The 13,463-nt window shown below is 48.4% G+C and overlaps 1 protein-coding gene across 2 annotated transcripts; it reads right to left on the reverse strand.

Moving 5' to 3' along the window:
* Positions 1-1,324: 1,324 nt before the first annotated feature.
* LOC131730508 (dehydrogenase/reductase SDR family member 1-like) lies at positions 1,325-13,132 on the reverse strand. Of its 2 annotated transcripts, none has more exons than XM_059020559.1 (9): positions 13,037-13,131; positions 10,753-10,899; positions 9,035-9,178; positions 8,778-8,857; positions 7,260-7,392; positions 4,846-4,989; positions 3,617-3,686; positions 3,363-3,443; positions 1,325-2,721 (listed from the first exon to the last, which is right to left on the reverse strand). In XM_059020559.1, the coding sequence occupies exons 2-9, from the start codon at positions 10,897-10,899 to the stop codon at positions 2,585-2,587; spliced, it is 936 nt and encodes a 311-aa protein (XP_058876542.1). In that variant the 5' UTR covers positions 13,037-13,131; the 3' UTR covers positions 1,325-2,584. The 2 variants fall into 2 exon arrangements, 1 of the variants encoding a protein (XP_058876542.1); XR_009324076.1 differs by having other exon boundaries at positions 2,612-2,721; positions 3,251-3,443; positions 13,037-13,132.
* Between the last annotated feature and the right edge of the window lie 331 nt (positions 13,133-13,463).

The raw sequence follows: 13,463 nt of genomic DNA on the forward strand, positions 1-13,463 counted from the left end.
TTTCTCTCCTCTCTTTTGCTCTCCTCTCGCTCTCCTCTTTCTCTCCTTTCTCTGCTTTCTCTCTTGCCCTTCTCTTTCTCGTCTCTCTTTCTCTCTCCTCTTTCTCTCCTTTCTTTCTCTCCTCTCCTTTCTCTCCTCCTTTCTCTCTCCTCTCGCTCTCTCCTCCTTTCTTCTTTCTCTCCTCTCTCTCCTTTCTCTCCCTCCTCTTTCCTTTCTCTCTCCCTTCTTTCTCTCCTTTCTCTCCTCTCTCGCTCTCTCCTTTCTTCTCTCTCTCCTTTCTCTCCTCTCCTTTCTCTCCTCCTTTCTCTCTTCTCTCTCCTCTCCTTTCTCTCCTCCTTTCTTCTCTCTCCTTTCTCTCCTCTCTCCCTCCTCTTTCCTTTCTCTCTCCCTTCTCTTTCTCTCCTCTCTCTCTCTCTCTCTCTCTCTCTCTCAGGAGAATCAGAGTCCTACAGGATACTCAGCAATCACCAGAAATACTCAACGAAGAAGCAAAGTAATCGATCAACTGAGAACTCGCTGATTTTAATAACCAGCTGCGTTCAGCTTCAGCCTTCCACAGACAGCATGGCAGAAATGACCGGAGGCAGGCTGGTGTTGCTCTTTTAAGTCTGAAGGTGTGAGGTGGCTGTTCTAGAACACTGTGACACGGGCAGTTCTGAGGGGAGAGTTCCAGTCCCTCAAGCACGCGTTGCGTGTACAGACGGAACTTCAAAAGCATTCCTTCGTGAAACTCTAGGAGCCTGCTTCTTCTCAGGTGGGTTTGTTCTGTGTAATGTGTGCGTGCGAGATATTGGAAGAATGCAAAGAAAAAACACAGCCATCGACTTACAGAGACTCGGGTGTGTGAACTATGCATCAGCTGCAGAGTCACGGAGGGGGGTGATGCTGGGACGCCAGAATCACCGTCGAGCCCTCTTGAGGTGTCGTGGGCTAGTCGACGAAACACTGAGGATGGAAGGTGCCCACTTGAAGACCCCAGAGATGTACCCTACTTAGCTCAATCCAGACGGTTGTCATGCTGATGCGCTGGAGAGACCGCACTGTGGTTGATCCCTGGAGCCAGCATCGCAGCCGTTGTGTGTGCTGATGCGCCAGGGAGGCAAAATAAGCTGATCCCTGGAGCCAGCATTACACTTCAGCCATTAACACCAGACAGAAGGATATCTACATCATCATATGGAAGGAAGTGCAAATGGATGGAGACGCAGATGGATCACATTAGTTTACTGTAAAGCTACGTCTTAGTTGGTGCTTATCTTGGCGAGAGCCGAGTTCAAATCAGCATGAAGTTTTAACATCTACTCTCGTGTAATGGAAATCACAACTACGTCTCACCCGAAAGACGGAGCACAAGGAGGTTAAGTGACTTGCTCAGGGTCACACAGTGAGTCAGTGGCTGAGGTGGGATTTGAACCGGGGACCTCCTGGTTACAAGCCCTTTTCTTTAACCATTGGACCACACAGCCTCCTGAGTCGGTTCCAGGTTATATGTTCTAGGTTCTAGGTTCTATGGCTTGCGTCAGTGGGACCCGTGTCTGTGGTTTTCATTTCAACTGAGCTCTCAATTACTTAACTAAACTTAGCTTAATTAGGCAGTTTTAATTGTTTTCAGTTCTGAAACAGGTGAAGATTTCAGCTTAACTATAAAATGTTCTAAGTGCTTTGAAATCAGCAACCATTTCTGTGTTCTGTGTTCCGCGTTTCAGGTTCTGTGTGTTCTAAGTTCCATGTTCTAGGTGTAGTGTTCCGAGTTATAAACCCTGTATTCTAGGTCATCGTTTCAGGGTGTGTATTCTGTGTACTAGATAGTGTTCTAGATTTTAAGTGTGTTCTAGGCGGCTGTGATCAGAGTTCAACACTATGTGTTCTAGACTCAAGGCTATGCATGTTGTGACTTAAGGTAGTGGCCCAGTGTGTTCTAGGTTCTGCATTGTTCCAGGTTCTATGTTCTAGGTTTCGTTCTTAGTTATATGCTCCAGATTATATTCACTTTTTTTAAGAGAAGATCCAAGAATTAAAAACACCGCTGTACACAATGAACAAAAAGCCACAATTACATTCAAATTAGAACACTTCCGATTATGAAAAAACAGAAATACGACGTTTTTAACAACTGACAATACAGATGTGCCTTTCACATTGTAATAATAATAATAATAATAATAATAATAATACTATATTTGAACAATAGTAATTTCCATCCGAACCACTGTTTGTTTGTTACGATTAACTGTGTATGTCCCAAAAGCAAAACATTTGAATTAATCTCACAAATCCTGATTAATTTAACTATGGTACAAAATTCAGCTTCTCTTTTTTATATAATATTGCCGTATAATCCGAACACAACACGAAACACAAGCTAAATCAGTACAGTTAATAGATTAAAAAAAAACAAAAAAACGTTTTGCCTTCATTTTTAAATGAAGAAAACATGAATATGCCTGCTTGTGATTTGGCTTGTCCGCAGCGAATAGAGAGGCCTGAAATGTGTATCCTAGCAACGCGCTCATCTACGGTACTAGCACTAAGTGTTCTGGTTCCGGGTTCTGAGTTCCGTGTTCCGTGTTCCGCGCAGACCGGCTCAGAACTTGCTGGCTGTGAGCGTCAGGACAAATTTGGGCACCCGGAGGAACGAGGGGATGAAGGGGGAGAGCCAGGAGAGTCCTGGGACCCGAGAGAAGAGGAACCGGAGAGAGGTGGAGTCTAGCACCTCACGACCTGAGAGAGGAGAGGGGGAGGGGGAGAGAGGGGGAGAGAGAGAGAGAGGAGAGAGGAGAGGAGAGGGGAGAGAGAGGGGAGAGAGAGGGAGAGAGAGGGGGAGAGAGAGAGGAGAGGCGGAGAGAGGGGGAGGGAGAGGGGAGAGGTGAGAGAGGAAAGAGGGGAGAGGAGAGAGGAGAGGGGAGAGGGGGAGAGAGAAAGAGGAGAGAGGAGAGAGGAGGAGAGGGGAGAGGGGGAGAGAGAAAGAGGAGAGGGGGAGAGAGGGGGAGAGAGAGAAGAGGAGAGAGGAGAGGGGGAGAGAGGAGAGAGGAGAGGGGGAGAGAGAGAGAGAGAAAAGAGGACGTTAGTCCTAATAATGTTGCCGCACAGTCCACCGAAGAAAATATCAGAAAATAATATCACAGGATACGAGTATTTAACTGATATGAGAGAGAGAGAGAGAGAGAGGATCAACCAAACATATTAACTGATATAAGAGACAGAGTCAACCAGACATACTAACTGATAAGATACTTCAATAATGCAGCACCTCTATAGTAAACTATGCACAGTATTGGCTGTGAATGGATTGGGGCTCCATCTAGTGGACGCTCGTGTCACTGCACAGGGTCGGGTTCCGTCTCACATGACCTTTCTCGTACCGTCAAGGTCTCGGAGATTGTAGCGCCTGCTGAGGTCACAGGTCAACAGAACCTTCCCGCTCAGTGACATCAGCTTCTTGTCTAAAAAAAAATAAAATAAATAATAATTTCTATGATAAAGTACCAAGTTTGAAAGGAGAAGAATTACCATGACCTTCATCAGAGTCCGCACAGGAATACATTACAGACAGCCTCCACACGCACACACACACGCACACGCACACACTATCCCCCTCTCCCCTCTCCCCTCTCACCTGCCGCCAGCGCCACAATGCATTTCCCACTCAGCTCTGGAGTTTCAGCGCTCTCAAACACCTCCCAGATCTGACAAGAAAAAACAACATGAAAATTAAACGAATTCAATAAAACAAACAATCACACACAAAGCGAGACACACACACCGCGACAGTCACACACACACACAAACACACACACAGCGACAGACACACACACACCGCGACAGACACACACCCACACAAACCCACACAGCGACACACACACACACACAAACAGCAACACAGCGACAGACACACACACACAGCGACAGACACACACACACACAAACCCACACAGCGACAGACACACACACACACACACCCACACAGCGACAGACACACACACACAGCGACACACACACAAACACAAACGCACACAGCGACAGACACACACACACACAAACCCACACAGCGACAGACACACACACACACAAACAGCAACACAGCGACAGACACACACAAACACAAACCCACACAGCGACAGACACACACACACAGCGACACACACACACACACCGCGACAGTCACACACCCACACAAACAGCAACACAGCGACACACACACAAACACAAACGCACACAGCGACAGACACACACCCACACAAACCCACACAGCGACAGACACACACAAACCCAAACCCACACAGCGACAGACACACACCCACACAAACCCACACAGCGACAGACACACACACACACAAACCCACACAGCGACAGACACACACACACAAACAGCAACACAGCGACAGACACACACACACACAAACCCACACAGCGACAGACACACACACACCGCGACAGTCACACACCCACACAAACCCACACAGCGACAGACACACACACACACACACACAAACAGCAACACAGCGAGAGACACACACACACAGCGACACACACACAAACACAAACCCACACAGCGACACACACACAAACACAAACCCACACAGCGACACACACACAAACACAAACCCACACAGCGACACACACACACACAGCGACACACACACAAACACAAACCCACACAGCGACAGACACACACACACAGCGACACACACACAGCGACACACACACAAACACAAACCCACACAGCGACACACACACACACAGCGACACAAACACACACAAACCCACACAGCGACAGTCACACACACACAGCGACACACACACACAGCGACACACACACACACTAACACAGACACTAACACTGACCTCCTCCTCTGCCTTTGAACCCGGGTCTCTGCTCAGCACGTTCTCCAGGACGGTCTCAGTGCGCACGGCCCCCGGCCACAGAGACACCATGGCCACGCCCGCACCCCGGAGCTCCACAGCGCCATCACAGGCCAGACGGTCACACTGCAGGGGCACAGCACAGCAGAGTCACAGCACAGCAATGTCACAGCACAGAAACACAGCACAGCACAGAAACACAGCACAGCACAGCTGAGTCAGGGCACAGCACAGAAACACAGCACAGCACAGAAACACAGCACAGCACAGCTGAGTCAGGGCACAGCACAGAAACACAGCACAGCTGAGTCGGGGCACAGCACAGAAACACAGCACAGCACAGCTGAGTAAGGGTACAGCACAGAAACACAGCACAGCTGAGTCGGGGCACAGCACAGAAACACAGCACAGCACAGCTGAGTCAGGGCACAGCACAGAAACACAGCACAGCTGAGTCAGGGTACAGCACAGAAACACAGCACAGCTGAGTCAGGGTACAGCACAGAAACACAGCACAGCACAGCACAGCACAGCAGAGCCAGGGCACAGCACAGAAACACAGCACAGCACAGAAACACAGCACAGCTGAGTCAGGGCACAGCACAGAAACACAGCACAGCTGAGTCAGGGTACAGCACAGAAACACAGCACAGCACAGCAGAGCCAGGGCACAGCACAGAAACACAGCACAGCTGAGTCAAGGCACAGCACAGAAACACAGCACAGCTGAGTCAGGGCACAGCACAGAAACACAGCACAGCACAGCAGAGCCAGGGCACAGCACAGAAACACAGCACAGCTGAGTCAGGGCACAGCACAGAAACACAGCACAGCACAGCAGAGCCAGGGCACAGCACAGAAACACAGCACAGCTGAGTCAGGGCACAGCACAGAAACACAGCACAGCACAGCTGAGTAAGGGTACAGCACAGAAACACAGCACAGCTGAGTCGGGGCACAGCGCAGAAACACAGCACAGCACAGCTAAGTCAGGGCACAGCACAGAAACACAGCACAGCTGAGTCAGGGTACAGCACAGAAACACAGCACAGCTGAGTCAGGGTACAGCACAGAAACACAGCACAGCACAGCACAGCAGAGCCAGGGCACAGCACAGAAACACAGCACAGCACAGAAACACAGCACAGCTGAGTCAGGGCACAGCACAGAAACACAGCACAGCTGAGTCAGGGTACAGCACAGAAACACAGCACAGCTGAGTCAAGGCACAGCACAGAAACACAGCACAGCACAGCACAGCAGAGCCAGGGCACAGCACAGAAACACAGCACAGCACAGAAACACAGCACAGCTGAGTCAGGGCACAGCACAGAAACACAGCACAGCAGAGCCAGGGCACAGCACAGAAACACAGCACAGCTGAGTCAAGGCACAGCACAGAAACACAGCACAGCTGAGTCAGGGCACAGCACAGAAACACAGCACAGCACAGCAGAGCCAGGGCACAGCACAGAAACACAGCACAGCTGAGTCAAGGCACAGCACAGAAACACAGCACAGCACAGCTGAGTCAGGGCACAGCACAGAAACACAGCACAGCACAGCAGAGCCAGGGCACAGCACAGAAACACAGCACAGCTGAGTCAAGGCACAGCACAGAAACACAGCACAGCACAGCAGAGCCAGGGCACAGCACAGAAACACAGCACAGGCAGTTTGGGGCTGCCACTCACAATGAGGGACACTTGGGAGCTGTGTATTCCCTATGCAGAGGTGAAGGCTGTCCCTCACAGTAGTGAGCTGTGTTGATGCTGTCCCTGATAATGTGTGATGGTTGGGAGCTGTGTTGAGTGAATGGTCACTGATAATGTGTGACGGTTGGGAGCTGTGTTGATGATGTCACTGATAATGTGTGACGGTTGGGAGCTGTGTTGAGTGAATGGTCACTGATAAAGTGTGACGGTTGGGAGCTGTGTTGAGTGAATGGTCACTGATAATGTGTGACGGTTGGGAGCTGTGTTGATGATGTCACTGATAATGTGTGACGGTTGGGAGCTGTGTTGATGATGTCACTGATAATGTGTGACGGTTGGGAGATGTGTTGATGATGTCTCTGATAATGTGTGACGGTTGGGAGCTGTGTTGATGATGTCACTGATAATGTGTGACGGTTGGGAGCTGTGTTGATGATGTCACTGATAATGTGTGACGGTTGGGAGCTGTGTTGAGTGAATGGTCACTGATAATGTGTGACGGTTGGGAGCTGTGTTGATGATGTCACTGATAATGTGTGACGGTTGGGAGCTGTGTTGATGATGTCTCTGATAATGTGTGACGGTTGGGAGCTGTGTTGATGCTGTCACTGATAATGTGTGACGGTTGGGAGCTGTGTTGAGTGAATGGTCACTGATAATGTGTGACGGTTGGGGACTCACTGCTGCTTTGCCCACTCCATAGGGTACATTGAAGTCGTACCGGAGTCCGCCTGTCGAGGAAATGATGACAATCAGGCCCCGCCCCGCCTGAACCATCATCCGAGCGGCGTACACCGAGCAGATATAGTGACCCCTGCAGGAGGGAGGGAGAATTGCAACCATAGCAACACAAACAGGCGCTTTACCAACAATCTGACAGCAATGTTGATGATGTCACTGATAATGTGTGACGGTTGGCAGCTGTGTTGAGTGAATGGTCACTGATAATGTGTGACGGTTGGGAGCTGTGTTGATGATGTCACTGATAATGTGTGACGGTTGGGAGCTGTGTTGATGATGTCACTGATAATGTGTGACGGTTGGGAGCTGTGCTGATGATGTCACTGATAATGTTTGACGGTTGGGAGCTGTGTTGATGATGTCACTGATATTGTGTGACGATTGGGAGCTATGTTGATGATGTCACTGATAATGTGTGACGGTTGGGAGCTGTGTTGAGTGAATGGTCACTGATAATGTGTGACGGTTGGGAGCTGTGTTGAGTGAATGGTCACTGATAATGTGTGACTGTTGGGAGCTGTGTTGATGATGTCACTGATAATGTGTGACGGTTGGGAGCTGTGTTGATGATGTCACTGATAATGTGTGATGATTGGGAGCTGTGTTGATGATGTCACTGATAATGTGTGATGGTTGGGAGCTGTGTTGATGATGTCACTGATAATGTGTGACGGTTGGGAGCTGTGTTGAGTGAATGGTCACTGATAATGTGTGACGGTTGGGAGCTGTGTTGAGTGAATGGTCACTGATAATGTGTGACTGTTGGGAGCTGTGTTGATGATGTCACTGATAATGTGTGACGGTTGGGAGCTGTGTTGATGATGTCACTGATAATGTGTGATGATTGGGAGCTGTGTTGATGATGTCACTGATAATGTGTGACGGTTGGGAGCTGTGTTGATGATGTCACTGATAATGTGTGACAGTTGGGAGCTATGTTGATGATGTCACTGATAATGTGTGACGGTTGGGAGCTGTGTTGATGATGTCACTGATAATGTGTGACGGTTGGGAGCTGTGTTGATGATGTCACTGATAATGTGTGACGGTTGGGAGCTGTGTTGAGTGAATGGTCACTGATAATGTGTGACGGTTGGGAGCTGTGTTGATGATGTCACTGATAATGTGTGACGGTTGGGAGCTGTGTTGATGATGTCACTGATAATGTGTGACAGTTGGGAGCTGTGTTGATGATGTCACTGATAATGTGTGACGGTTGGGAGCTGTGTTGATGATGTCACTGATAATGTGTGACGGTTGGGAGCTGTGTTGATGATGTCACTGATAATGTGTGACAGTTGGGAGCTGTGTTGATGATGTCACTGATAATGTGTGACGGTTGGGAGCTGTGTTGATGATGTCACTCATAATGTGTGACGGTTGGGAGCTGTGTTGATGATGTCACTGATAATGTGTGACGGCTGGGAGCTGTGTTGATGATGTCACTGATCTCCTCACCTCAGCCCCACACTGTTCATATCGTCCCAAACCGAGGGGGGCATCTCCCAAAATGTCTTCCCCAAGTTATCAAAGTAAGTCTGAAAATAATAATAATAATAATAATAATAATAATAATAATAATAATAATAATAATTGTGCCTGTGTAGCATGAGCGCCCCCTCACTCTACACAGGCACAGCGTGGTACTGCAGCTCAAATAATAATGAAAGGTATAATAAGAATAGTAATAATGAGCCAGTCTCTCTCTCTCTCACCTGAACTCCTCCATACGCGTTGTTCACCAGGATATCCAGCCTCCCTTTCTGCTCTCTCCCGATTCGATCAAACAGGCTCCTGATCTCATCATCCTTTGACGAATCACAGGTCACCGGCACGCAAGCCCCGCCTCTAGCCTCCACCTGGGGGGGGAGGAGCTTAATGAGTGCAGGTGATTGTAATGAAGCAAGCCCATCTAATCACTGACACACAATACTGACTTAATACTGTTACCATGGACACACACACACACACACACACACACAGAGACAGACACACACACACACAGAGACAGACACACACACACACAGAGACAGACACACACACACACAGAGACAGACACACACACACACAGAGACAGACACTCACACACACACAGACAGAGACAGACACACACACACACAGAGACAGACACACACACACACAGAGACAGACACTCACACACACAGAGACAGACACTCACACACACACAGACAGAGACAGACAGACACACACACACACACAGACAGAGACAGACAGACACACACACACACACAGACAGACACTCACACACACACAGACAGACACTCACACACACACACAGACAGACACTCACACACACACAGACAGAGACAGACAGACACACACACACACAGAGACAGACACACACACACACAGAGACAGACACTCACACACACAGAGACAGACACTCACACACACACAGACAGAGACAGACAGACACACACACACACACAGACAGAGACAGACAGACACACACACACACACAGACAGACACTCACACACACACAGACAGACACTCACACACACACAGACAGACACTCACACACACACAGACAGAGACAGACAGACACACACACACACAGAGACAGACACTCACACACACACAGACAGACACTCACACACACAGAGACAGACACACACACACACACAGACAGAGACAGACAGACACACACACACACACAGACAGACACTCACACACACACAGACAGACACTCACACACACACACAGACAGACACTCACACACACACAGACAGAGACAGACAGACACACACACACACACAGACAGAGACAGACAGACACACACACACACACAGACAGACACTCACACACACACAGACAGACACACACACACACACACAGACAGACACTCACACACACACAGACAGACACTCACACACACACACACACACAGAGACACACACACACACAGACACACATACACACACAGAGACAGACAGACAGACACTCACACACACACAGACAGACACACACACACACAGAGACAGACACACACACACACAGAGACAGACACACACACACACACACACAGACACACATACACACACACACACACACACAGACAAACAGAGACAGACAGACACTCACACACACACAGACAGACACACACACACACAGAGACACACATACACACACACACACAGAGACAGACACTGCACACTGAATACTGTTACCATGGACATTAGACACACACACACACACACACACACACAGACAGACACACACAGAGACACAGATACACACAAACAGACAGACAAACACACACAGAGACTCACACACATAGACACACACACACAGACACACACACACATAGACTCACACACATAGACACACACACACATAGACACACACACACAGACAGACACACACACACACGACAGACAGACAGGATTATCAGGCTCCCCTCTCCATCCTCACCTCTCCAGCAGTCTCTCCCAGCGTCAAACTGTTCCTCCCAGTAATATAGACCGTGGCTCCGGCCTCTCCCAGCTGCAAAGCGATGCCTTTCCCAATCCCTCTGGACGCCCCCGTCACCAGACACACCCAGCCCGACAGCGCCCCCATCTGACAGGGCAGGAGACAGTACAGCAGACAAGATTCATCACACACACCCAGCCCGACAGCGCCCCCATCTGACAGGGCAGGAGACAGTACAGCAGACAAGATTCATCACACACACCCAGCCCGACAGCGCCCCCATCTGACAGGGCAGGAGACAGTACAGCAGACAAGATTCATCACACACACCCAGCCCGACAGCGCCCCCATCTGACAGGGCAGGAGACAGTACAGCAGACAAGATTCATCACACACACCCAGCCCGACAGCGCCCCCATCTGACAGGGCAGGAGACAGTACAGCAGACAAGATTCATCACACACACCCAGCCCGACAGCGCCCCCATCTGACAGGGCAGGAGACAGTACAGCAGACAAGATTCATCACACACACCCAGCCCGACAGCGCCCCCATCTGACAGGGCAGGAGACAGTACAGCAGACAAGATTCATCACACACACCCAGCCCGACAGCGCCCCCATCTGACAGGGCAGGAGACAGTACAGCAGACAAGATTCATCACACACACCCAGCCCGACAGCGCCCCCATCTGACAGGGCAGGAGACAGTACAGCAGACAAGATTCATCACACACACCCAGCCCGACAGCGCCCCCATCTGACAGGGCAGGAGACAGTACAGCAGACAAGATTCATCACACACACCCAGCCCGACAGCGCCCCCATCTGACAGGGCAGGAGACAGTACAGCAGACAAGATTCATCACACACACCCAGCCCGACAGCGCCCCCATCTGACAGGGCAGGAGACAGTACAGCAGACAAGATTCATCACCCACACCCAGCCCGACAGCGCCCCCATCTGACAGGGCAGGAGACAGTACAGCAGACAAGATTCATCACACACACCCAGCCCGACAGCGCCCCCATCTGACAGGGCAGGAGACAGTACAGCAGACAAGATTCATCACACACACCCAGCCCGACAGCGCCCCCATCTGACAGGGCAGGAGACAGTACAGCAGACAAGATTCATCACACACACCCAGCCCGACAGCGCCCCCATCTGACAGGGCAGGAGACAGTACAGCAGACAAGATCTCTTTCTTAGATTGTGATATTACGTCTTTTAAGAACATAAGAACATAAGAAAGTTTCCAAACGAGAGGAGGCCATTCGGCCCATCTTGCTCGTTTGGTTGTTAGTAGCTTATTGATCCCAGAATCTCATCAAGCAGCTTCTTGAAGGATCCCAGGGTGTCGGCTTCAACAACATTATTGGGGAGTTGATTCCAGACCCTCACAATTCTCTGTGTAAAAAAGTGCCTCCTATTTTCTGTTCTAAATGCCCCTTTATCTAATTTGTGACTCCTGGTCCTTGTTTCTTTTTTCAGGTCCCCTGGGTCAACATTGTCTATACCTTTTAGGATTTTGAATGCTTGAATCAGATCGCCGCGTAGTCTTCTTTGTTCAAGACTGAATAGATTCAATTCTTTTAGCCTGTCTGCATACGACATGCCTTTTAAACCCGGGATAATTCTGGTCGCTCTTCTTTGCACTCTTTCTAGCAATATCCTTTTTGTAACAATATTTTATTATTATTATTATTATTATTATTATTATTATTATTATTATTATTATTATTACTGCAATTTAGTTTTCAATGCACATTTATCTTCATTTCCCATCATCCTCCTGCTCACATATGTAACAGATGGATTTGCCAGTGAGCAGGAGGATGATGGGAAATGTAGTTCTGAGACAAAAAACCGGTCAAAATGTAAAATAAATCAAATATATATTAAAATAATACACACACCTTACGTAAACAGTTGTAGCAACACATGGGATCATGCCAAGTTGTATTTATTTCCTTATTTTTAAACCAAAAAATAAACTAACTGGATAAATACCTGTTTTAGCAGAACATAAAACTAAAGCCGGGACATGCAGAGAGCTTCAGGCACTCTCTCCCAATACAAAATAACAATTATTTGTCGCTAAATGTCAAACACAATCCACTTAATGCAATAACACTACACACTCAAAAGAGAGCGAAATAATCGCCGTATTGTTTCCTTTTAAGCACTTTAACACGGTCTCATGAAAGACTTATTACGAACACATCTTACAACCCGTTTTTCTCCGTGTACAAATGCATTGTAATTAAAAAAAAACTATTACATTGTTAAGCGAGAAAGTCTGAACGCAACTTTCCTGCAGAATCAACAGCAAGGCGATTGAAGGGATTACTGGGAAATTTGAACGTGGACTTTGTCTTAAAGTCGTAGTCCCCAATTAATGACCTCCGATTAAAATTACATTTCCTTTGGGTCAGTACTTTGTTTTGACTTGAAATTTTCAAAACAATATTAATATTATTATTATTATTTATTTCTTAGCAGACGCCCTTATCCAGGCAAATACATTTCAAGTGTTACAATACAAGTAATACCCTGGATAAGGGCGTCTGCTAAGAAATAAATAATAATAATAATAATAATAATAATAATATAATAAGAGCAGACACCTTTATCCAAGGCAACTTACAGAGACTAGGGTGTCTCCATCAGCTACAGAGTCACTTACGTCTCACCCGAAAGACGGAGCA

The sequence above is a fragment of the Acipenser ruthenus genome, unplaced genomic scaffold, assembly GCF_902713425.1.
Source record: "Acipenser ruthenus unplaced genomic scaffold, fAciRut3.2 maternal haplotype, whole genome shotgun sequence".
NCBI lineage: Eukaryota > Metazoa > Chordata > Actinopteri > Acipenseriformes > Acipenseridae > Acipenser > Acipenser ruthenus.